At 49.6% G+C, this 23,208-nt stretch overlaps 1 protein-coding gene across 1 annotated transcript; it reads right to left on the reverse strand.

Annotated features, from left to right (window-relative positions):
• Positions 1-904: 904 nt before the first annotated feature.
• On the reverse strand, positions 905-5,590 carry PLA2G3 (phospholipase A2 group III). The gene is made up of 7 exons (XM_014834524.3): positions 4,856-5,590; positions 3,742-3,874; positions 3,349-3,483; positions 2,761-3,059; positions 1,944-2,073; positions 1,719-1,835; positions 905-1,118 (listed from the first exon to the last, which is right to left on the reverse strand). The coding sequence occupies exons 1-7, from the start codon at positions 5,367-5,369 to the stop codon at positions 905-907; spliced, it is 1,542 nt and encodes a 513-aa protein (XP_014690010.2). The 5' UTR covers positions 5,370-5,590.
• Between the last annotated feature and the right edge of the window lie 17,618 nt (positions 5,591-23,208).

The raw sequence follows: 23,208 nt of genomic DNA on the forward strand, positions 1-23,208 counted from the left end.
ATTTGTACCGTGACCCTGAGTTGTGGTGTTGAGTTCAGTGCCATTCTTAGACCCATTTCACAGGTGAGCAAACTGAGGCCTCCAAGAGGTTATGTGAGCCTCTCAAAATCAGGTGCCTAGCACAGTTTAGCTGTGTGTTGGAGGGAGGAAACGTTTATTGGGTGCTAAGCGTTATCCGTGTGTTGGTTCACGTAATCCTCAAGAACCCTATGAGGTAGATCCTGTTTACACGCTCATTTTTCAGAGCAGGAAACTAGGGCTCAGAGTGGGAGAGGGAGGTCCCCTGCTCAAAGGCACGGGAGAGATTAGAATTTAGGTTTAGAGCAGAAAAAAATGGGCCAGGAAGGGCACAGCAGCTGTTAAGAGAAGGAATCCCCCAGGAGGAGGGGAGTGGGGAGCCCCTCTAGTGCCCCTCCATCCTAGATCCAGACATCGGCACTTCTGTGACATCCTCATTCCCCACCTGCTGCCCCAAGCCTCAGCAGGCAGGCGCTGGGACTCCCCTGGGCAGGTCCTTGAGACATGTATTAATTTTGCAACATGGAGATACGTGTACCTCCTTCTGGTACTTCTGCTGGGCTGCTGCAGTAAGCTACCCCCTCCCCGCTCCCATCTGGATGTGAAGTTCCTTGGCAAGGCCTAAGCCCAGGGGATCAGAATGAGCCTCCTGGACACCACATCCAAGCACAGAGGGGGTTGTGTCACCAGCCCAAGATCAACCAGCGCAGCAGGAGACATGGTCCAGCATTGGGTCTTGCTCCCCTGCCTTCCCCATCCAGTGTCCTGGCTGTCCACAGAGCCTGTGCCAAGCTTCAGTCTAACACACTGAAAAGAGGCCAACCTGAGGGCCTGGCAAAGCCAAGGGCAAGGTCCAGTCTGCTGCCCAGGAGAACTGGAACTGAGGTCACTGGTTCCAAGATTTCTGCTGCCCCCCAGGTCCTCGGGCTGCCTGCATCAGCTGCAGGCATCGGTCATAGAATGATGTGGGGGCCCTTGGGTGCTCTGAAAGCCATGCCGGTGCCTCTTCTGTGCCTGCACGCTGGAGCTGGAGTCGCCTCTGCTGAAGTCGCCGCAAGTGCCGAGCTGAGACCTTGATGGCCTTAGGGTCTCTAGAACAGCTGTGGGAAGAGAAAAGTAGGGCAGGCAGTTGTCGCTGCCAAGGATCCCACCCTAGTCTGCAGACAGCGGGGTCAAGGCCCAGAGAGGAGCAGGGCTGGGGCTGGGGAGGGGTGGGATACACCTAGAAGGGGGAAGAATAAACCACTAGCTGGCTACGGAAACTTGAGTCAGTCTGTGCCTCAGTTTCCTCACCTGTGAAATAGGAAAAGTAACAAGGGGCTGACTTTGAGAATCGGAATGGAAGTGAGATTGTGGATTAGGAGGAGTTAAGCAACTGCCACTTGCCCGGCAGGCCTTGGGCTACATGCATCACACACACCATTTCCTGGGCTTCTACAACCATTTCACAGATGGGGAAATGGTGTTGTGGCGAGGTGACTCAACTTGCAACGTCACCTCGGAAGTAAATGACAGAGTCAATATGCTACTCACATGGGCCAATTGCAGAGCTGAACCCAGGGCACCAGAGGGTAGGGGATGATGACAGTGGAGCTCGGAGGTCCCCAACCCTTTCCCCCACTCCTTGGGCCAGGCGCACAAAGAGGGTATAGGCAACCCACCCCTTGGGAAAATCCCCCACCCCTCCTGGCTCTGCTTACCCTTTGCCCTCAGCGCAGTCCAGTGGAGGGACCAGCTTGAAGCAGGTCGTGCCCAGCAACTCCCAAAGCATGTGGGTGCCAGCGAGTGGGCTGTGGAGTCTCAGGAAACGTGCCAGACTGAGGGTAGAGGCAGGCTCAGGCTAGGGCCGGGCCTTGCCAGCCAAGTGGCCCTCCCCAGTGCCTGGCAACAGGCAGCCCACCCCTGAGGGTACAAATGGGCCTCACCGGCGTGTGCAATTGCAGTGGAAGAGGGGCTTGTGGGCACTATTGAGCAGCTGGAACTTGGTCTCTTGAGGCCTGATCTGGTGCTCACACTGTTCTAGGCGGCGGAAGCTGCGGCAGGCCCGGCGGGCACCTGGGGGCAGGTGTGGTGGTGAAGGGAGCCCAGTCCCCCAGGGAGGCCCCACTGATGTGCCCACTGCCATTCAGAAGAAACGCTGGCATCCGTGCTCACTCACACACGCAAAGTCTCCCTCCAACTCGTGCTATTCATGGCTCAGTATGTACACGTGGGAGTCACACTGACACACACACACACACACACACACACACACACGGCTGTACTGCCATGGGGGATGCCCAGAGTGTGGAGAGTGGTCAGGAAAGGCTTCCTGGAGGCAGTCGTTGCTAAGCGGAGGCTGGGAGAGAGGAAGAGGAGGGGAGAGTGCTCCAGGCAGAAGGAACAGCATGTGCAAAGGCCCAGAAGTGGGAGAGAACAAGCTGCTTTTGAGGAACCAAATGAAGTTTGTGAAACTGGGGAGTAGGGCCTTTGGGACCAGCACCTGAGGCTCCCTGGGTGTTGGGGCAACGTCTCCTTAGGTAAGAGGAGCCATAGTGGGGGCTCAGTGGGGAGTGACATAGTCAAATTTGGGGCTTATGAAAATCCTTTGATCTGCAGCACGATTTGATGAGAGAAGTTGGGAAGCTCCAGGAGGAGTTCAGAGCAAGAAGGGAAGGAATGCACGCCCCCCACCCTCACCCCTCACAGAGGCAGGGACGCCTCCTCACATCAGGGACCGCTAAGGTTAGGTTCTGAGCTCACCCTGAGGTTTTAGGCCACCCCATGGCCCCTGGAGGCCTGGATGGGGGCCCCCAGTGGGGGCCATATCAGGCCTAGGGGAGGTCATGGGGCCCTGGAGGGCTGTGGTGTTGGCTTTGCTGGGGTTTTTGGACTCTTTCCACTGTGGTGGCCGCTTCCGAGGGTGCTGCTTCCATGGACGCTTGCTGGGAGCTGGGTTCTGGGGGCTGGGAGTCAGCTGGGTGGCTGGGGAGCTCCAGGAGGCATTGTAGAGGGTCCTGGGCTGGAGGCGGGCGACGGGTAGGGAGCCATATGTTCTACACCTGGGAGGTGGCAATGGGTGGCAACTGGTAACCCAGAATCCCTGGTCCCAGAAGCCCCTGAGTTCTTCTTCATGGAGACCAAGGCTCTGCCACTCCCATCCCTCATCCCGCTGATTCGTGCAGGGCACCCAGGGAGGATGCGCATCCTGGTCCTTGCCCTGAGGAGAGGACGCAGAGGACGAGGCAACATTCCCTGGAGGACAGACATACAGACAGGTCTCCCTCCCCAGGCTTGGAACCCAGGCTTCCCCTCTGGTGGGGAAGGGTCTTGAAGGGGGCAGCCACTTACCCACCCCACCAGTACCATGCCACACACGCCTCCTGCTCCTCCAGAACGAAGCAGGGCATTTCCAGCACGTTAAAGAAGGCCACGCCCACAACGTCAGAGATGGAGTCTCGCTGATTCTGAAGGCATTGCTGGAACCTGCCCCAGAGCCAGCACTCAGGTCCCCGGACCACAGAAGGCCACCCAGCTCCTCCCCCAGTCCACCCAGTCACTACCAGCCAGGTGGTTTGGGGTCCAAGAGTCCCTTCTCCTCTCAAGGCTCAGCTTTCCCACCTGCAGAGTGGGATCCAGGCTGGCTGGTCCTTTAGAATTCTCTGGAATCCCCGCCTCTGCACCCAGGAACTGGGTAACTCTGCCTCATGCCTAAACCCCCAGCACCCCCTGCCCACCGCCAACCTGGCATCACAGTTGCAGTGGGAGATGGTGTGGAATCGATAGTTTCGGATGCCATAGTTGTACTGAAAGGGCGAGACAGTCTGTGGGCAGCCGTCGTGTTCCCGGCAGCAGAGATCAAGGCCCTGGAAGACCCCTGCAGGGAGCAGAGGGGGCACAACTCAGCAGGGTCCTGGGCACCACCCGCCAGCTATGCCCACCTGGTATCGGGATCAGAGACCTGGTTCTCGCCCCAGCCCTGACACAAATGCCCTGGGTGACCTCAGGCCAGTCATGCTTCTCTGTGGGAGTTTCACAGCTTGAAGAGAGCACCCAGGCGCAGCCTCTGCTAGACAACTCCAAGTGCCAGGCACCCCCTCCTCCAGAAGCCCTTGCCCATGGAAAGGTCTTCCTTGGGGGAACCGGAGTCTGCCTCCAGTATTCCCAAGCTCACGCGCCAAATAAGACTGCAAAGCGATGAATGTATGTGAAACGGAATGGCAGACAGACAAGGTGCAACCTTTCTTGCCAACACAATAAGGCATTGCCACGGTGCCAACCTGCTGCCACTTAGGTGCCAAGTCCTCCCCCAACCCTCCAAGCATATACACAGACAGCTGTACTAAGAGTGCAAAAAAGCCATCCGTGTTTCTCACCACTGAGCAGTAGTGCCCTTTTACTGAGCATTTCCCAAGTGCCCAGCACTTCCCACACCCAAGTTCAGAGCAGCCCTGTGAGGGAGGTGTCACTTCCATTGTATAGGTGATGAAAGGAGGTTCAGAGAGCTTGGACGTGCTGAAGTGGAATTTGAACCCAGCCCTTTGGGTCTCAGTGTTCCCTCCACTGGGCATGCTGTGCCCATAAAGCCTCGTGGGTAGCAGGTTTTTGGCTCTGCCAACCTTGAACACACCCCAGCCTGTCCCCTCCCTCGGTTTGAGTAGGGCCTTTCCCATCTATGACCTCATTTAAGCATCCCATAATGAGACTTATGCCCACCCCCATTGTACAAATAAGGAAATTGAGGTTCAGAGTGGTTAAGTCATCCCTCAAGGACACACAACCTGGGAGGGTGGGTGCCAGGGCAAAAGCCTGCACTCCCACCAGCTCACCCCCCCCGGCCCACACTCCCATGGCTCACCCAGCTCTGAGGAGTTCCTGGCAGAGTCCCCAACTCCACACCACAGCGTGCCAGGCATGGTCCAGCCTCTCTTCACCCGCTGGTGCCCCACGACAGGCGCTCCACTCTGCCCTGCTGCTCGCTTCTGCCTGGCCCCTGGTGGACTCTCCTCAGGCCCCCGGCAGGTCTCCCACTGACTCTGAAGGGTGGCCAGGGCTCTCTGCAGCTCAGGTCCAGGGGTGTGGATGAAGGAGCCCCGGGTGATCTCACCAGCACAGAGGGCACTGAAGGCTGCCGTGAGCACCGGCTCATCCTGCCGGCTACACTCCTGCAGCCTCCCCTGCTCATCCCAGTGGGCGTGGAACAGGGCCAGTCCATGCGCATCCTTGCCCAGGAAGCTCAGGGACCCCAAGAAGCTGCCGGGGATGGGCCTGGCCAAGTGGCAGGAGGTGCTGTCCCAATGGAGGGCAGGGGAGCCCCTCAGAGCCACCTCCTGGATGCTCAGCATCCCCAACAGCACCACCAGAACCCCCATTCCACCCTGCCCAGCCCAGTCAGACAAAGGCCCCAGGATCCCTACCCAAGGCAGCAGTTCAGCAGCTGAGAGGAAGTAGTGCCCAGCAGACCCAGTGCGGCAGGGCCAATGAATGGAGCTTTGGGAGGAGTGATTAAGAGGCTGGAGTATGGGGTGATCTCGGGCTTGTAACTGAATCCACCGGCTGGGCTGCCCGCTGATTGGCCAAGGAGGAGTGCACTTGCCAAGGCCCACGCCCCTACTCACCCTGTCTTACTCAAAGCCATCCAGTCACCTTCTGCCACCCCGCCTGGACAGGGACTGTGGGAGCCAAAGCCCTGGGCTCTAGGAGTGGGAGCTGGGGGGATATCTGTATCTCCCAGGGGAGGGAAGAGGGTCCAGGGGCTCAGAGGAGACTCCCAGAACTCATCCTCATCCCCCTACCCCAGCAGTGGCTGCCACACCCACCTCCGTGAAGCCAGCAGCGGGCTATGGGCGTCTACCTGAGCTGGGTAAAAGAGGTGAGAACAGGGCTGGGGCTGTGTGGCCACACCCCTGGGAGCTCCTGAGGCTTCTAGCCACCTCGGGTGCTCCCCTGAGTCCTGCCTCTTTTTTATTTTTTTAAAGGAAGATTAGCCCTGAGCTAACATCTCTGCCAATCCTCCTCTTTTTGCTGAGGAAGACTGGCCCTGAGCTAACATCCGTGCCCATCTTCCTCTACTTTCTATGTGGGACGCTGCCACAGCATCCGCACCTGGGATCTGAACCAGTGAACCCTGGGCCGCCAAAGCGGAACGTGTGAACTTAACCGCTGCACCACTGGGGTGGCCCCTGAGTCCTGCTTCTTAAAAAGGCTTTCAGCATATGCAGGGGACGGTGCCGCAGGGTGCTCCACTTCCTGGGACTCCAAGCATAGCAGCAACCCTCCTGGTGTGATAGATGGTGGAGACACAGCCAGAGCAGGCCACCTCCATCCCTGGACTATAGACACCTGGGGGGCACAGCAGGCATCATGCGTTCCTCCAAGAGACAGGGGTGGTCTCTTCATCAGGGAGGGGCTGCACTCAGCACATTTCTGTGTGTCAAAGTCGATGTATCGTTCAGCTTCCAGCCATCCTGGGAAGCCGCCCATGGTGCAGATGAAGAAATCAAGGGTCAGCGAGCGTGAGAAACCTCCGGTGACACTCATGCCTCAGCTGGGGAGGTGTTAGAGGCTGGGAGTGCAGCTCTTGGGGGACTTTGCTAGGAGGTCAGAGCTGGCCAGAACAGTGACTCTGTCTGTCTGTCCATCTGCCCGCCAGCCTACCGCTCCCTCACGACCCTCCGAAATCTTCATCCGAGTCTCTTCCAGGAGGATGAGCCCCCGTGAGGCAAAGCTGGAGAAGGGGGGCCCACTCTGCAGAGGAGGAAGAAGGGGGCTGCAGGGTGTGCAGGCCCATCTCTGTGGCTTCAGAATCAGCCTGGGCCTGTGGCCCAAGAGGTCGCAGCTGGGGATAACGAAGAGAAGAGAAAGAGAGGGTGGGGTAACCTGGGAGCCGAACTCTTTCTCTCTAGAGGTTGGGAAAGTGGGTATGGAGTAGAGCAAGTGGGGGCAGGAAGAGTAGGGAGACCTGGGGTCCCCAAAGGCAGGGACGCAACTGAACACAAATGGGTCTCTCTCAGAAGAATTCTGATATTTGGAGACCATCATTCTGATAACTTTCCCCAGTTGTAGGAAAGACCACTAACCTCTGCCCCTCTCTTTTCCATAGTACAGAGCCCTTCCCTGCCCAGAATGCGGGGAGGTGGGAGATGCCACGGCAGGAACCCAACTTTCAAGGTCAGACAGACCTAGCTTGGGTCCCAGTACTGTGTGACCTCATGCTTAGATGTCTTAACTTCTCTGAGCCTCAGTTTTCTCATCTGTATAATGGGCATAATCATGGCAGTCATGTCACAGGATGTTGGTGTCAATGTAAAATAACCAATAACTATTCTATAGAGAAGAGAAATAAGGTGAGTCTTACTTGAGCCAGAGTGAGAATTATAACCCGGGAAGGCCTTAGAAAGTGTTCTGGAGAAGCATAGTTTTTGGTACAGTCTTACATCTTTTTGGAACAAAGAACATACGTTAAACACACCCAGGATACATTTTCTTCAAAGTGTCTAAGAAATATTTAGTTGCAAATTAGCAGGTCAACATGACCTTGATGTCAAGAAAGGGACTAATCCAGCTTGCCAATATGGCGTAGGAGGGGAAGTATGCATTCTTATTTTAAGAGAGTGCATTCTTCACTGTAATGGTTAAAGCAGATGTACAATGTATGTTTGACAGGCCATAAATTAGGCCTTTTAGTTCAAGCCAAATCAGTTCTGAACCTGAAAAGTTACTCCATATAGCTCACTGTTAAAATCTCTTGTCATTGGGCAAGACTCTTGGCACAGTGTCTGGCATCCAAAACATTGTCACTAAAGGTTCAAGACATCCCTGGGCAGGAAGCAATTTACCCAGGAGAAAGCAAGTCCAAAAGTCTTCAGACTGCAGCATCTGCGATAGCTCGTCCTGGCTAGACCATTGCCTGACAGTGTGACCTGCCCCTTTCTGGGCTGGTACAGTGAGAGGTACAGTGCAGTTGACCTTTGAGCTCTTTTCCTGTCTGGGCCGCAAAGGAAGGCAGGCTGGGGCCTGTGCAGGCCTCTAAAGAGAGTGTCACTGAGTTCCTTTCAGATTTCACCCAGTGGCCACGTCAGCCAGCCTATAAGGCAGACTCTGGAGCCCTGCCTCCCACCGGGTGGCCCTCAGAGGTCTTGGAGGGAGGATGGCAGGAGCCAAACCAGTAGGACAGGACAGGACCATCTGGGCCCTGCAGACAGAAGAGGGGCTGAGGCTTTCCTCTGGTCCCCACCCATCTGGGGCTGGGCAGGGTGCACAGTGGGTGCCAGTGGGGAGGAGGGCTGGAGGTCCCTGGGAGAAAGCATTCCCTCTCCCTCCCTGTCTAATTGTTTATCTGTGTCTCCCTCCATCAGCCCCATCACTCTTGCCTCCTTTTGGCTTCTGTCTCTTCCCTCTGTCTCCTGGTCTCTTTCCCTCTCTGTCTCTGATTCTCATAATTTCTTCCTGTCTCTTCTGATGCAGGCTTGGTGAGTTGAGGAGTTGAAAGAAAGATTTCTTGGACTCTCAAGGTCTGGTAGCAGTGCTCCTTTATTCAGAGAATAGCATGGGGACGGGACCCATGGGCAGTGAAAGGCTGCAATGGGTTGAGGGTTAGGGCTAAACTTATGAGGCCTAGGTATGTGAGTTATTTCTTTATAAGACAAAGGAAAGATCATGTAAAAAAGTCATTAAAATGGTATCAGTGCAGGTGGGGGTCTGGTTATTGGGTGGTCCTATAACTTTGGATATGAATCAGGTCGAATCAGGTGAGGACGTCTTATGCTTCCCAGAGGATGATATAGATCGGTATGTTGGTCAGGACACCTTGGGCTTCTCTCCCTGGGGCAGTCTTGATCCACATCATAAAATCCCCCCAGAACCCATTTGGCCTCGAAATCTTTTGGGGATATGGATGATGGTCAATCTTCTATAACTACTTCTGGCTGTACAAGGTCATAGAGCTGTCCCTAAATGGGGCCAAAGGGGCCAGCCCAGTGGCACAGTCGTTAAGTTCACACGTTCTGCTTCAGCGGCCTGGGGTTTGCCAGTTCAGATCCCTGGTGCGGACATGGCACTGCTTGTCAAACCATGCTGTGGTAGGCGTCCCACATGTAAAGTAGAGGAAGATGGGCACAGATGTTAGCTCAGGGCCAGTCTTCCTCAGCAAAAAAAAGGAAAAAAAGGGAGGATTGGCAGTAGATGTTAGTTCAGGGCTAATCTTCCTCAAAAAAAATAATAAATTAAATTAAATTAATAAATTAAAAATAAAATAAAGTAAAATAAATAAAATAAAATAAATGAGGCCATAAGGGTACAGGCAGGAAGTTCAGTGGACCAGAAGTTTGCACCCTCAGAGTCCTAGGCTGACAAGGTGTACAGATCCTCTGGAGATGAGAGAATCATTCGATGAGAAGTGGTCCAGGAGGCAAAATTTTGTTGACATGTGGAAGACAAACAACGAAACAGACAACAAATTATAATAAGAAATACTAGCAATATGATTAAACCAATGAATAAAGCTTTGATAGTAGTCCAGAGACCTGTACCTGACCAGGAGTCCAACCAATCATTTAGGGATAAGGTAGGGTCAGACATAGATTTAATTTGGTAACTCATCAGATAGGAAATTAGTTTAGGGCTTCCATGTGCCAGATTACACTTTTGATTCCTAATTGGGGAAGGGAAATTGAGGCAAGGTGATCGTACTAGTGGAAGACAGAACAGGTCCAGCATTGTTATATGTTGGGTAGGTTAGCAGGAGGAGATATAGTAAATGTAGTTCTACCTTGCATCCAGATGAAGCCTAGGGTGCATCGTCCAATCCATCCAGGTGGCAGCCAAGGCCATAAGTTGGAGCCACATAGCCACTGAGTGCCGTTAGGGGCTAACCAACATATGCTGGGCCGTCTAGCCCAGTCAGTCCCAAGCAAATTGGGTTTCTTTTTCCTTTTTCTCCCCAAAGGCCCCCGGTACATAGTTGTGTATTTTTAGTTGTGGGTCCCTCTAGTTGTGGCATGTGGGATGCCGCCTCAGCATGGCCTGATGAGCAGTGCCATATCCATGCCCAGGATTCGAACCGGTGAAACCCTGGGCCACTGAACTGGAGCGCTCGAACTTAACTACTTGGCCATGGCGCTGGCCCCTCAATAATATTTCAAACAAAAGTCATAAAAATTAGGGGCTGGCCCCGTGGCCGAGTGGTTAAGTTCACGCGCTCCCCTGCAGGCGGCCCAGTGTTTCGTTGGTTCGAATCCTGGGCGTGGACACGGCACTGCTCATCAAACCACGCTGAGGCAGCATCCCACATGCCACAACTAGAAGGACCCACAATGAAGAATATACAACTATGTACTGGGGGCTTTGGGGAGAAAAAAACAAATAAAATCTTTAAAAAAAAAGTCATAAAAATTATGACCATCCTCATCGGTTCATACAGACCTGTATAATAGATTCTTGATCTTAGTCTTCTGTTAGCAGTTTTATGAGGTCATCAGTTTCTCTGTAGATTTCTGTAATTTCTTACCCAGTTCAGTTTTACAATCTGAAAGTTTATCAGAAACCTGTATTCTGGAATCCTGTGTTAGAATCCTTTCCAGGGATTTCTGTGAAGACGAAACATATGCGAAAGCAAAAAGCATCAGAGTAAAACAGCAACTATCTGCAAATGACACAAGACTCAAAAGGGCAATTAACAAATAAAGTTGGCTACTTTTGCAACATCAAGATAATAACTAGAATTATGGCAGACAACAGGACAGATCAGAATTTTAGGAATGCTATATAATTTTAAAACATTTATATCAATGACATTCACCCATGTAATACCACCTAAGAAAGTTTATCATCACTTATTTGACAATGCTTCCCATGTAATTTAACAGACCAAATAAGTCTAATAAGTTTAGTATCTTCTTCTTAGAGGAAGAGAGAGCAAATTTCTTTGAGAAGTCTCAGGGGCTCTCTGAAAAAATCCTCATAGATATTTTCTTCCTTCTACCAGGTCAAAAGAAAGCCTTCATTCAGGATTTGAATTTTTTTTCCCTCTCTCCAAAGCCCCCCAGTACATAGTTGTATGTTCTAGTTGTGAGTGCCTCTGGTTGTGCTATGTGGGATGCCACCTCAGCACGGCCTGATGAGCGGTGCCATGTCTGCACCCGGGATCTGAACCAACAAAATCCCGGGCTGCTGAAGCGGAGCACGTGAACTTAACCACTCAGCCACGGGGCCGACCCCAGGATTTGAATTTTTTTTTGACTGAGAAGCTTGTCAAAAATATCAAAAGATTTTAAAACACTTCTTCATATAGGAAACAATGCTCACTGCAAAACAATGCTCGGGTATCTATTCAAAGTGACAACAGAAACAGTCAAAAAAATCTTCAGAGACCTCAGTCCTTCTGAACACAGGAAGTTATTTTAGCAAAACATAGATTGTCTGTCTTTTAGCTAGACTTAAGCAGGCCAAAAGTTCAAGAAAATTATCCTTTGAGAGAAAACCCAATTTTAATTTTTGCACCAGCTTATTTTAACATTAAAACTCATTTACTTAATTGGACTTACTTTAATCTTAGTCTAATTGACCAGCATAAAACTCCTTTTTGAATTTCTTTCACAAACCTTCTGGGGCCAGCCCCATGGCCGAGTGGTTAAGTTTGTGTGCTCCGCTGCAGAGGCCCAGGGTTTTGCCAGTTCTGATCCTGGGTGCGGACATGGCACCACTCATCAAGCCATGCTGAGGCGGCATCCCACATGCCACAACTAGAAGGACCCACAACTGAAAATACGCAACTCTGTACCAGGGAGTTTGGGGAGAAAAAGGAAAAATAAAATCTTTTTTTAAAAAAAACCTTCTACAACTTTCTTTTTACATTCAGAATTTGTCCCATGCTTGCTTTATCCCCTTCTAGTACTTTAGGACAGATTTATCTTTCTTAACCCAACAAACAAGAACACTTCCATTCTTTATACCTTCTTTACTGAAAACATACATTTTAATTTCCTTGTATACAGAGCTGTTTTCCTTATTAATTTCCAATAGCTTTAACTACATATATTAATTTAAAAAAAATTTTTTTTGAGGAAGATTAGCCCTGAGCTAACATCTACTGTCAATCCTCCTCTTTTTGCTGAGGAATACTGGCCCTGAGCTAACAACCATGCCCATCTTCCTCTACTTTCTATGTGGAACGCCTTCCACAGCATGGTGTGCCAAGCGGTGCCTTGTCCGCACCTGGGATCCAAACCGGCAAACCCCGGGCCGCCGAAGCGGAACGTGCAAACTTAACCACTGTACCACCAGGCTGGCCCCTAAAATTTTTGACCCTTAACAGACCTATTAAAAACTGAAAAACTAAGCAATTATGAACTGTCTTTTATATCAGCATCCTAAACACTTTTCATAATTTCTAGAAACATGCTACTTCACAGTAGTAAAACACAGTTATGTTTACTAATAGACTCAAACATCCTTTAGCCTCTCTGCAATAAGAAGCCAAAAGCAGATAACCTAGACGTGTTCAGCAATAATGTTTTGGTGTTCCATTCTATCCAAAAGTGGCCCAGATACTCAACAGATTTTTATCATTTAACTTAACTTGGCAAAATTCAAGATTGTTACCAAAAAGAATTTGGAAGCTATTTTTTCCCCCAAGTATACAGACCACAAAACAGTTATTGTACCCACGGACTCTTACCCATTTTCATCTATCTAAATTATTTGTTTCCAACAATTATGTTCATATTACCCACGAAAACTTCATGAGACATTAGACAAAATTAGCCATCATTTAAAGTTATTATTTTGCTGATGAATTTCCGACAACGTGAGCTTATTTGACTAGTCAACCCAGGTTGCATGCCTGCATCATATCCAAATACCGACAACTCTGACAACATGCCTATTTCAATCAAACCAACAAACTTAAAACAAGCTTTCATTTACCAAGGGTTAACTGATTATCATGTTAACTTGAAAGACATTGGGTTAATTTCTACTACATTTAGAATTTATGTAAGCGCTTACTTTAAGGCAATTAAACAGAGTGCTTAGTTTTGGTCATACCATTCAGAGGCAAAATACCACACACATATAACATACATGAACACACATACACAGAATCTCCACAACTGTTGTTTTAAAATTACTGCCATGAATCAGGTACAGTAATATAAAGCTCCCTAACTATGAATACAAATTTTGTTTTAAGCCTTTTTACCAATACTTGTGGAGAAGACACTCAAGATGCTAGATTTTTTGGCAAGGGCACAATTATGGCCATTTTTTCCTTTTTCCCTTTTTTTCCCTCCGTCTTAGGAATCAGTGATGGGCTAGATAGTCCCCAGAGGATTTGCATGCTCTTTGAGATAAGGGAAGTGGGTGGAACCTGAACTGCCTCTACAGCTGCTTTTCCAGTCTTACAAGGATTTTCCAAGGACAGTTGCTCTTGGTTTCTCAGGAACTAGGTTTTAACTCAAATGACATTATGGGTTGATCTGCCTGTTTAACTATATCACAAAGGCACAGAGAAACCCCTCAAGTTTTCTCCCAGATGGAGTTTCTGGGGCATAACCCATCCAATTGAAAGTGTTTCCAATTATTTAAAATGCACCCAAGAGGTGAGTCTCTGGGGATGCTTGGGGCATTCCCCACGGTGGTAAAGCCAGTGTCTAACTGACTGTGGCTGGAGAAAGGGTGCAGAGCCCGACTGCAGGTGTCAACATAGTTATAAGATTTAGTCAAGTCCCGCCCAGCCTGGGCATCTAGTCCCTGAGCCAGCACAAGGCAAGCCAGGGATGCAGGAGGCAAAGGCCTGGAGCTGGCTGGGGGCTGGGTCTCCCAGTGCCAGGGTTGAGAGTTAAGTCCCCGGCCAAAGCTTTTCAAATTTTCAATCTTACAGAAGGTCCAGGTTCTGCTCAGGTCCAGCCTGAACTTAACCTTGACTTGGTGACAACAGAGGAGGTGATGAATGAAACAGACAAAGAAAGGAAGAGATCAGGCCTTGCCCTCATGGCCTCTTCCCAATGGTTATCAAGGTAAGAGTCACACAACAGTTCCGTGCTGGGACACACAACCCCAGCAGGACTGTTCACAGAACGCATCACAGGTCTCCTATCCTCATAACCGACTCAGTAGGTGACTAAAATACTCAACAAGTCAACCGCCAAGAGAGGGCACCCCACTTGAGGTCACTGGAGTGATCAGGCCCAGAAACCAAAGTGGGGGCTCCAAGGGGTGGAGCCTTTGACTCTTTAAAGATTTCTTTGTTTCTCAGTGGAAAAGCTCAAAAGGAGACCGAAATGGCCTCTGTAACTCTAAGAGAGATGAAAGAAAAGGGTCCATTACCTTGAAAATTGCTCCTGAAGCTAGGGCAGCATCCTACCCGTTGTTCCTCCTGTGGGGTTCCTGTAGGAAGGGGTGATGGGGGCTTCCCCCTGCATTGCATCCCTTGTATATCTTCCCTACTATGCCTGGCAGTAATAGGTGCCTGGTGAATGATCCCAGAGAGAAAAGAATAGAGATAAACAGAGAAGAATTTTCCGCCGGTCTGGGGGACTTCTATCCAACTGCGTCCTGGAGCGGTTCTCCCAAGAATGTGTTCCCATACTAAACCAAAGGTTAGAGTTTGGTACTTTCCTTGAACCAGAGGCCCACTTGGGATTATCCCGTGGTTTGGAGTGTGGTCAGGAGCCATAGGGAGGGATACCAATCCAGCCTTAGGAAAAGAAACCTGCCACAGGAGTCTTGGAGATTGGTGACCATCCTAATGACTTAAGTGGTCAACCACTGCCCATGTAAAATTTATATATTAGAGACGGGATTAGGAAGGAATGGATTAATTCATTCTTCATCACCCTCAGGCTTAAGGTACTGATTCTTTTCAGGCTGAATGCCATGATTTGCCCCATAGAGTAGCCATGGGCAGCAAACCTGGATTCATACAGCTGTCCGAGAAGGTTCCAGAAAGAGAAGTGAATTTAGATCCATCCTTGAAAAAGAGGAAGGCACAAGGAAGAAAAGTGCACTTACCAGAACTTAAGCTCACAAGCCAATGAAGCAAGATCCCCATATGGGCCACCAGAAGAAATGATGAGGACTTGGTGAGTCGAGGAGTTGAAAGGAAGATTTCTTGGACTCTCAAGGTCTGGCAGTGGTGCTCCTTTATTCAGAGAATAGCATGGAGTAGCATGAGTACAGGACTCTTGGGCAGTGAAGAGCTGCAATGGGTTGAGGGTTAGGGTTAAACTTATAAGGCATAGGTATGTGAGTTATTTATTTATAAGACAAAGGAAAGATTATGTAAAAAAAGTCATTAAAGTGGTATCAGTGCAGGTGAGGGTCTGGTTATTGGGTGGTCCTATAACTTTGGATACGAGTCAGGTCAGGATGTCCTAAGCTTCCAGGAGGATGACACAGATGGATACGTAGGGCAGGACACCTTGGCCTTCTCGCCCTGGGGCAGCCTTGATCCTCATCGTCTTCCATCCCTCCCTCTCTCTCTCTCTCTGACTCTAACTCTTCATTTTATTTTCTCGCTCCAATTCTTTCTCTGTCTCTCTCTACAGTTTTTCACTGCCCTTCCCTCTGTTTTACTGTCTCTCTCTCTCAATCTCTCTCTGCCTCCCTCCCTCCCTATTTCTCTGTCTCGTTTTTTCTGCCTTTCCATCTCTATGGGTTTCTCTCTGTGCTCTCTTCCCACTCTCTCCTTCCCTCTTTTTCCCATTTCTCTCTTAATTTCTCTTCCTTTTCTCTCCCTCTCTCTCAGTTTTCCTCTGTCTTTTGTCTCTTTGTGTTTTTTGGTTTCTCTCCTCCTTTCCTCTTCTCCCTCTCATCCATTCCCTCTTTCTCTATCTCTCATTCTTTTTTCTTTGTTCCTCTCCTCATGCGTTTCTCTTCCTACCTCTCTGCTCTCCTCCACACCCTGACCCCAGGCCCAAGACCTGTGTACCTCGCCCTTTCCTGTTCACATTTTCCCAGCCATGACCTCATCTCATGCTTACAACCCCTGCCCCTCCCTAAGGAGACAGGCAGGGTAGGGCTGCTCATCCCATTGAGACCCCAAAAGAGAAGTGACTTGTGGGGAGTCATACAGCAGAACAGGGAAGAAGCCAGGTCAGACTTCCCCTGGCATGTAGGTGAGACAGGAAGAGACAGGGCCATCTGCAAGGCCCCTGGCCTAACAAGATAAGGCCCCTAACCAATTGGCAAGCTAGGAGAATCAGATAGAGGCCACCAAGATCCACATTCTGCAGCCTCCAGACCTCCCTGGGTTTACCCATGTGCCCTAGCACCCAGACGTCCACTGCAGGTGACCCTAGCCCCATTAGCATAGTAAGCATCACACCCAGGGGTGGAAATCTAGCATGCTAATGACACATGCATCACATGCAGTAGCATGCTACATGACAACACAGGCACAAGCACAACCCCACCGCTACAGGCCATGACAAGTCACTCCTCCCCAGCTTTTGCCTAATAAAAGCCCCACAATCCTCTTACCTAACGAGCTGGTCACCTGACCCTTTCCTTTCCACACCAACTCCCTTGTGCCTCTCCTGTGCACAAGCTAATCAACTTTTACTTTTCTACTCCCGTTTGTTGTCTCTCTTGATTTCCATCCCGGGGAACAATAAGAACCTAATGTGCCGGCAACGTGGAGAGTGCCTCCTCTGGCCCTGGGAGACTCTTGGCTCCCCCAAAGCCTCCCTCACGGCCTTCCTCCCACTGCCCAGAGGGTCCCCTCCCTCTGCTCTTTGGGGATAGCCTTCCTGGTCCCACCCAGAGGGCTCTCTGAAGCTCTCTGTGCCAGGAGAATGGTGCAGGCAGTGCCTAGCTCCAGAACATTCTGTGTTCATTCAAAAACAGTTACTGAGTGTCTACTATGTGCCAGGCACTGTGTAAGGCCCTGGACAGAGGGAGGAGAGGAGAGAGCATGCGCAAGATGGGGGATGGAGAGGGAACTCATCCCCCGGGGTAAGGGATCTGGCAGCCGGAGGAACCAGGGCCTGCGTATCAGTTGGGTCCCCTAGAAAGCCGCCACCACCAAGATGGAGTTAGAAGTGCAAGAGATTTATTGGAGGAAATGCCTGTGAAAGATAAAAGGAGAGGAAGCAGGATTGGGTAGGGAAAGCCTTTGGATTGCATTGCAGATCTGACATGTATGGGGACAGAGGAGAAGGGAAGGAGGGCTGGGTGAGAAGAGCCTCACATCGCAGTGCTGCTCTGTGAAAGTCTCAGTCAGCCAACAGGGAGCTCAGGTGCAGATTGCCCATAGAAGAGCCCCAGCTGGGCAGAAATGGCCAGGCTCTAGTGCCCCAGCTGTGCCCAGTCATTAGATGGAGGCTGCCCAGAAAGACAGTGGCATCCACTCCAGTGCTGCAGAGGCTGAAGGTGCTGCAACTGATGGCTGCCACACCTGGGAATTTACTCCCCCCCCCCCCATTTGACTGGGGCAGCCCCCACTGCAGACTGGGACAGGAAACCCAATGGGGCAGATGGAACCTGGGATCTGGAGAGGAAGCCCAGGAGGCAGTCTTCATCCAAGAGATCCCAGGGCTAAGGAATAGGAATCTGTGGGTGCAAGACCATCCTCATAAGATTTCTAGGTAGGAGTTCAGCCACTAGCACACCTAGCATAAACTAAGCTCAGCCGCAGGTCTAAGGGAGTAAACAACGAGACCCAAATGTGTCTAAAACTAGACACATCAGTAGATAGGAAGAGACCCATTAGATTCAATTCGATAGCTTATTAAACTAGGAATAGAAGAGAGAGGGAGAGATGGGGAGTCAGGGAGACTACAGAAACCATTCTACCTAATTGAGCAACATTAGAAGCTGTGGTGGGTGCCAGTCCTGTGGCCGAGTGGTTAAGTTTGCACGCTCTGCTTCGGCGGCCCAAGGTTTCACCGGTTCGAATCCTGGGCACGGACATGGCACTGCTCATCAAGACATGCTGAGGCGGCATCCCACATGCCACAACCAGAAGGATCCACAACTGAAAATACACAACTATGGGGCCGGCCCAGTGGCACAGCGGTTAAGTGCGCACGTTCTGCTTCTCAGCGGCCCGGGATTCGCCGGTTCGGATCTGGGGTGCGGACATAGCAAGGCTTGGTAAAAAGCCACGCTGTGGTAGGCATCCCATGTATAAAGCAGAGGAAGACGGGCACAGATGTTAGCTCAGGGCCAGTCTTCCTCAGCAAAAAGAGGAGGATTGGCAGTAGTTAGCTCAGGGCAATTTTCCTCAAAAAAAAAAAAAATACACAACTATGTACTGGGGGGACTTTGGGAGGAAAAGGAAAAATAAAATCTCTCTTTAAAAAAAAAGAAGCTGTGGTGGTCTAAAGATAGGCACAAAGTCTTGGGTTCTCCTCCCTTCCAGTGATGGCGCCTACTCCCCCTCCCCTTCAGTACGAGTCACTTAGACTCGTGCTTAGTCACTTGTTTCCAACAAATAAAATATGGTGGAAGTGACATAGCTTCTAAGACTAAGTCCTGAAAGGCGTTGTGGCTTCCTCCTTGCTCTGTCTCTGATCATTTGGTCTGGGGAAGCCAGTTGACACGGCATGAGGACACTCAGTCAGCCCTGTGAAGAGGCCCATGTGGTGAGGAACTGAGGCCTCCTGTCAACAGCCCTATGAGTGAGCCACTTGGAAGCAGAGCCTTAAGCCGCAATCAAGCCTACAGACAAGTACAGCACCACCTGACCTTTTTTCTTTTGTGACAGCTTTATTGAGATATAATTTCACATACCATACAATTCATCCATTTAAAGTGTACAATTTAATGGTTTTAAGTATGTTCACAGTTGTGCAACCATCACCACTGCCTAATTCCAGAACATTTTCATCATTCCAAAAAGATTCCAAAATCCTACAACCAGTAACAGTCATTCTGCCTTCCTCCCTCCCCCAGCCCTCAGTAGCCACTAATCTACTTTATGTGTCTACAGGGTTCCCTATTCTGTACATTTCATATAAAGGGAATCATGCAATATATGGTCTATTGTGACTCGCTTCTTTCAGTTAATGTTTTCAAGGTTCATCTGTATTGTAGCAGATATCAGTACATCATTCCTTTTTTATGACTGGATAATATTCCATCGTATGGATGTACCACATTTTGTTTATCCATTCCTCAGCTGGTGGACATTTGGATTGTTTCCACTTTTTGGCTATTATGAATAATATGTCTATGAACAGTCATGTAAAAATTTTTATGTGGACATATGTTTTCATTTCTCTAGGGCACTTACCTAAGAGTAGAGTTGCTGGGTCATGTGGTAACTCTATCTTTAACCATTTGAGGAACTGCCAGACCATTTCCAAAGTGGCTGCACCATTTTACATTCTCACCAGCAGTGTATGAGAATTCTGATTTCTCCACATCCTTGCCAACATTTGTTATTGTCTGTCTTAATGCCATCCTACTGGGTGTGAAGTGGTTTCTCATTGTGGATTTTTTTGCATTTCCCCAATGGCTAACGATATTAAGCATCTTTGCATGTGCCTTTCGGCTATTTGCATATTTTCTCTGAAAAAAATCTAGCAGACATCTTTACTGTAACCTCACGAGGCCCTGAGCCAGAACCACTCCACGAAGCTACTCTTGAATTCCTAACCTTCAGAAATTATGTGAGATAACAAATTTTTGTTGTTTTGAGACACTAAGTTTTGAGATATTTATTAAACAGCAATACATAATGAACGCAGAAGGATTCAGGAATGCATTATGGGTGCCTACTATTAATGCTTCTGAAAGTCCTGGCCAATGCAATAACACCAGAAAAAGAAATACAAATTGTCAAGTTTGGAAAGGAAGAAACAAAAGTGTCATTTTTGTAAACTGGTTTTCCTACCCAGAAACTCCAGCTGTATCCCACACCTGAGTGGAGAAAGCAGGGCAGTGGAACAGAATAAGCCTGAGACAGATCCAGATTTGAGTTCTAGCTTTTCCCTTACTTTCTGTGTGATCTTGGGCAAGTCCTTTCACCCCTTGGGGCCTCACTGGTAAAATGGAGATAAGAATAATAATCCTGGGGCCGGCCCCGTGGGCGAGTGGTTAAGTTCGCGCGATGTGCTTCGGCGGCCCAGGGTTTCGCCGGTTCGAATCCTGGGCGCAGACATGGCACTGTTCATCAAGCCATGCTGAGGCGGCATCCCACATGCCACAACTAGAAGGACTCACAACTAAAAATACACAACTATGTACTGGGGGGCTTCGGGAGAAAAAGGAAAAATTAAAAATAATAATAAAAAAATAAAGAATAATAATCCTATGCCATGAGGATTAATGTGAGAATATAAAAAGTGCCTCAGTGCCGACATACAGTAGCCTTTGACAAGTGGGGTCTCCATTTAGGAGGGGATTTGAAGGCAGCAGCCAGGCAGGATCACATTGTGACTGATTTGATGCCCAATTCCCAGGATGCGTTCCATTCCCCCAACTGACTCCAGCCTGCTAGAGGGGTCCTAAGAGGCTCAGCAGATCCTTATCCACACCCTGGGTTCACCCCTGGCTCCGCTTCCCCTCACTCGGCAGCGTTAGGCAAGTTACTTACCTTCGCTGAATCCCCATGATGTAATCTGCTGATTGGGATGCTCATGCCTTCCTTTCTTACTTCCCAGGGGATTCGGTGAGAATCAGAGGATGCAAGAGTTGCTCACTGAAGGGAAAACTTCACATTAGGCCAAGAAAAGCCCTCATGAGTCCTTCATGCGGCATGAGACCCCACCCCCAGAACTGTAGGGAAACCCAACAGAAACAAGGGGGCAGAATGGGCCCTGAGAGCTCTTTCTAGCTGGACACGGAGGCCACAAAGGGTCTTGGGGTATAAGACAGAATGATGCTGAGTGCAAGATTCACACTCCTCCTGTTCAGATGGCACTTGACATTTTCACCAAGCCCAAGTGGTAGGGTTGCCGGATAAAATATAGATGCCCAGTTAATATGAATTTCAGAAATCAGTGAATAATTTTTAGTGTAAGTGTATGCCCCCAACATTGTAAATGTCTTTTGGTTATCTGTAATTCTAATTTAACTGAGTGTCTTGTGTTTTTCTTTGCTATATATGGTAACTCTCCCCAGCGGTGGATGAGGTGAGGAAAAGCAGGGCAGCAGCTCTTCACCCCACTTCACAGTGGAGGCACAGGGAGGAGATAGGGCTTTCCCAAAGATCTGCTGCTTACCCACCCTTTCATTACACACAGGATTCTTTCTTGAGGTTGAAACCTGGGCTATTTGTTGGCTCTAGCTCAGAGAACTTAGCTCACATCCCCTCCTTCCCTTTTGGGCTTAGCCTGGTTTGTGGGACCCTTGAGAGGCCCTGGGAGTCTAATCCACTCAACAAGATGAAGAGTGTGGGTGGGGAGCATAAAAGGAAGATCAAGAGGCTCAGAGGGAGGTTTGACTGCAGACTTTGGCCCCTTGAGGACTAAATAATAAATCTTCCCTTTTTACAGCCAAGGACTCAAGTTCTCAAGCACAGTTTTATTTGGGAATTTGCCCAAAGTCAACAGCAAAGGGCAGTTGGAGCTAGGACCAGACTTTGAGCCTCTTGACACCCATGGCTCTCCTTGCTGCTCTGGGGTCTGGACAAGAAGGCCCAGGGAGCAGCTACCTCATCCCCAGACCAGGGACCTGGTAGCCGGAAGGCCTGTGGGACAGCGTGGTGGGTCCTCCCGGGAGCTCTCAAAGTTTGGTCCAGCCTCTGTTGCCACCTAGTGGGCACCTAAAGCCAGCGCCTCCTAGAGAAACTGAACAAGGAAGGTGATCTTCGCGCCTTTCTGGTCTGTCCTTGCACCTACCTGACCCTTCTCATCTGGGCTCTACCCTCTGATTCTCTGTATGACCCTGACAAGTCCTTTGCCTCTCTGACTCTCAGTTTTCTTTTTTAGAATAAAGGTTATCTAAATGGCAGCAGGCTTGATCTTTCTAAAACACAAACCTGGCCAGGTCTGTCCCCTGACACCCCCTGTCTTTCAGGTTGAAGCCTGTCATGCCTTGCAGGATCTGCGTCTGGTTACCTCTCCAGCTCCCACTTCTCTGCTTCAGCCACACAGAGCTGCTTTCATTTCCTCAATCATCAGGGCCTCTTAGGGCCTTTGCACGTGCCCTTTACCTAAAACACTCTTTCCTCTCCTTCACCTGGTTTGTTCCTACTGATCCTTCAAGTCTCCAGAAAGCCCTCCTTCCTGATGCCGCCAACCCAGGATGGGCAAGCATACTTTAGGTCCCCACCGAGGATTGATTGAAGTCTCAATGGGGATATGACACTGGAAGAGGTCAAATGGCAGTCCATTCAGGCCAGAGTGTTGGGAGTGGCCATTGTGGGGAGCCATGGGCTCAGAATTCAAACTGATCTGATTTCCCATCCTACTCTGCCATGATTGGGCAGTGTAAACATCAGCCAATGACTCCACCTCTCCGAGTCCCTATTTTACAGGTGAATAAATCAGATTCTGTCTACACTAGCGCTGAACAATAAACTCTAATGCAAGCCACAGATGCAATTTTAAAATTTCTAGCGACAACTTAAAAAGTAAAAGACAGTTGAAATTAATTTTAATAATACATTTTATGTAACCCATGTGTAAAATATTATTTCAACATGTAATCGATATTTTAAAATTATTAACGAGCTATTTTATATTCTTTTTTCATACTAAGTCTTTGAAATCCCATGTGTGCTTTACACTTACCTCGCATCTCAATTCGGATTCCACATTTCAAGTACTCGGTGGCCACATGAGGATATAAAGGCCACTGTATCTATCGGACAGCACAGCTGTGTATCTTGATCTGTGTGGTGGTTACACAGGTGTGCACATATGTAAAACTTCCTGGAGCTGAACACTTAAGACTTCGACCTTTTTTGTATGCAAATTATATCTAGCCTAGAGAAAAAAAAGTAATTTCCAGGTTTCTGGCCTGAACATGGATGGACAAAGAGTGGGGCAATTTCCTAGGATGGACGAAGCTGAAGGTGAACAGACGGGGGGGTGCAGGATGGGGGAAGGCTGAGAGTCTGAGGATCTTTGTCCTTTGGGTCTTTGTTGCCCTCAGACCCTGATAGTCTGCAGAGTCGCCTGACCAGGAGCTGTGCAGACCTCGGCTGCCCCCTGGTGGTCAGGTAACAGGTGGCAGGCAGCAGTTGGCCTTGTGCCTGGGCCTCCCCACAAAGACCTGAGAGAAGGTCACGGTGTCACTCAAACTTCTCTTGTAGACCCTACA

The sequence above is a fragment of the Equus asinus genome, chromosome 8 (assembly GCF_041296235.1).
Source record: "Equus asinus isolate D_3611 breed Donkey chromosome 8, EquAss-T2T_v2, whole genome shotgun sequence".
NCBI classification, from domain to species: Eukaryota; Metazoa; Chordata; class Mammalia; order Perissodactyla; family Equidae; genus Equus; species Equus asinus.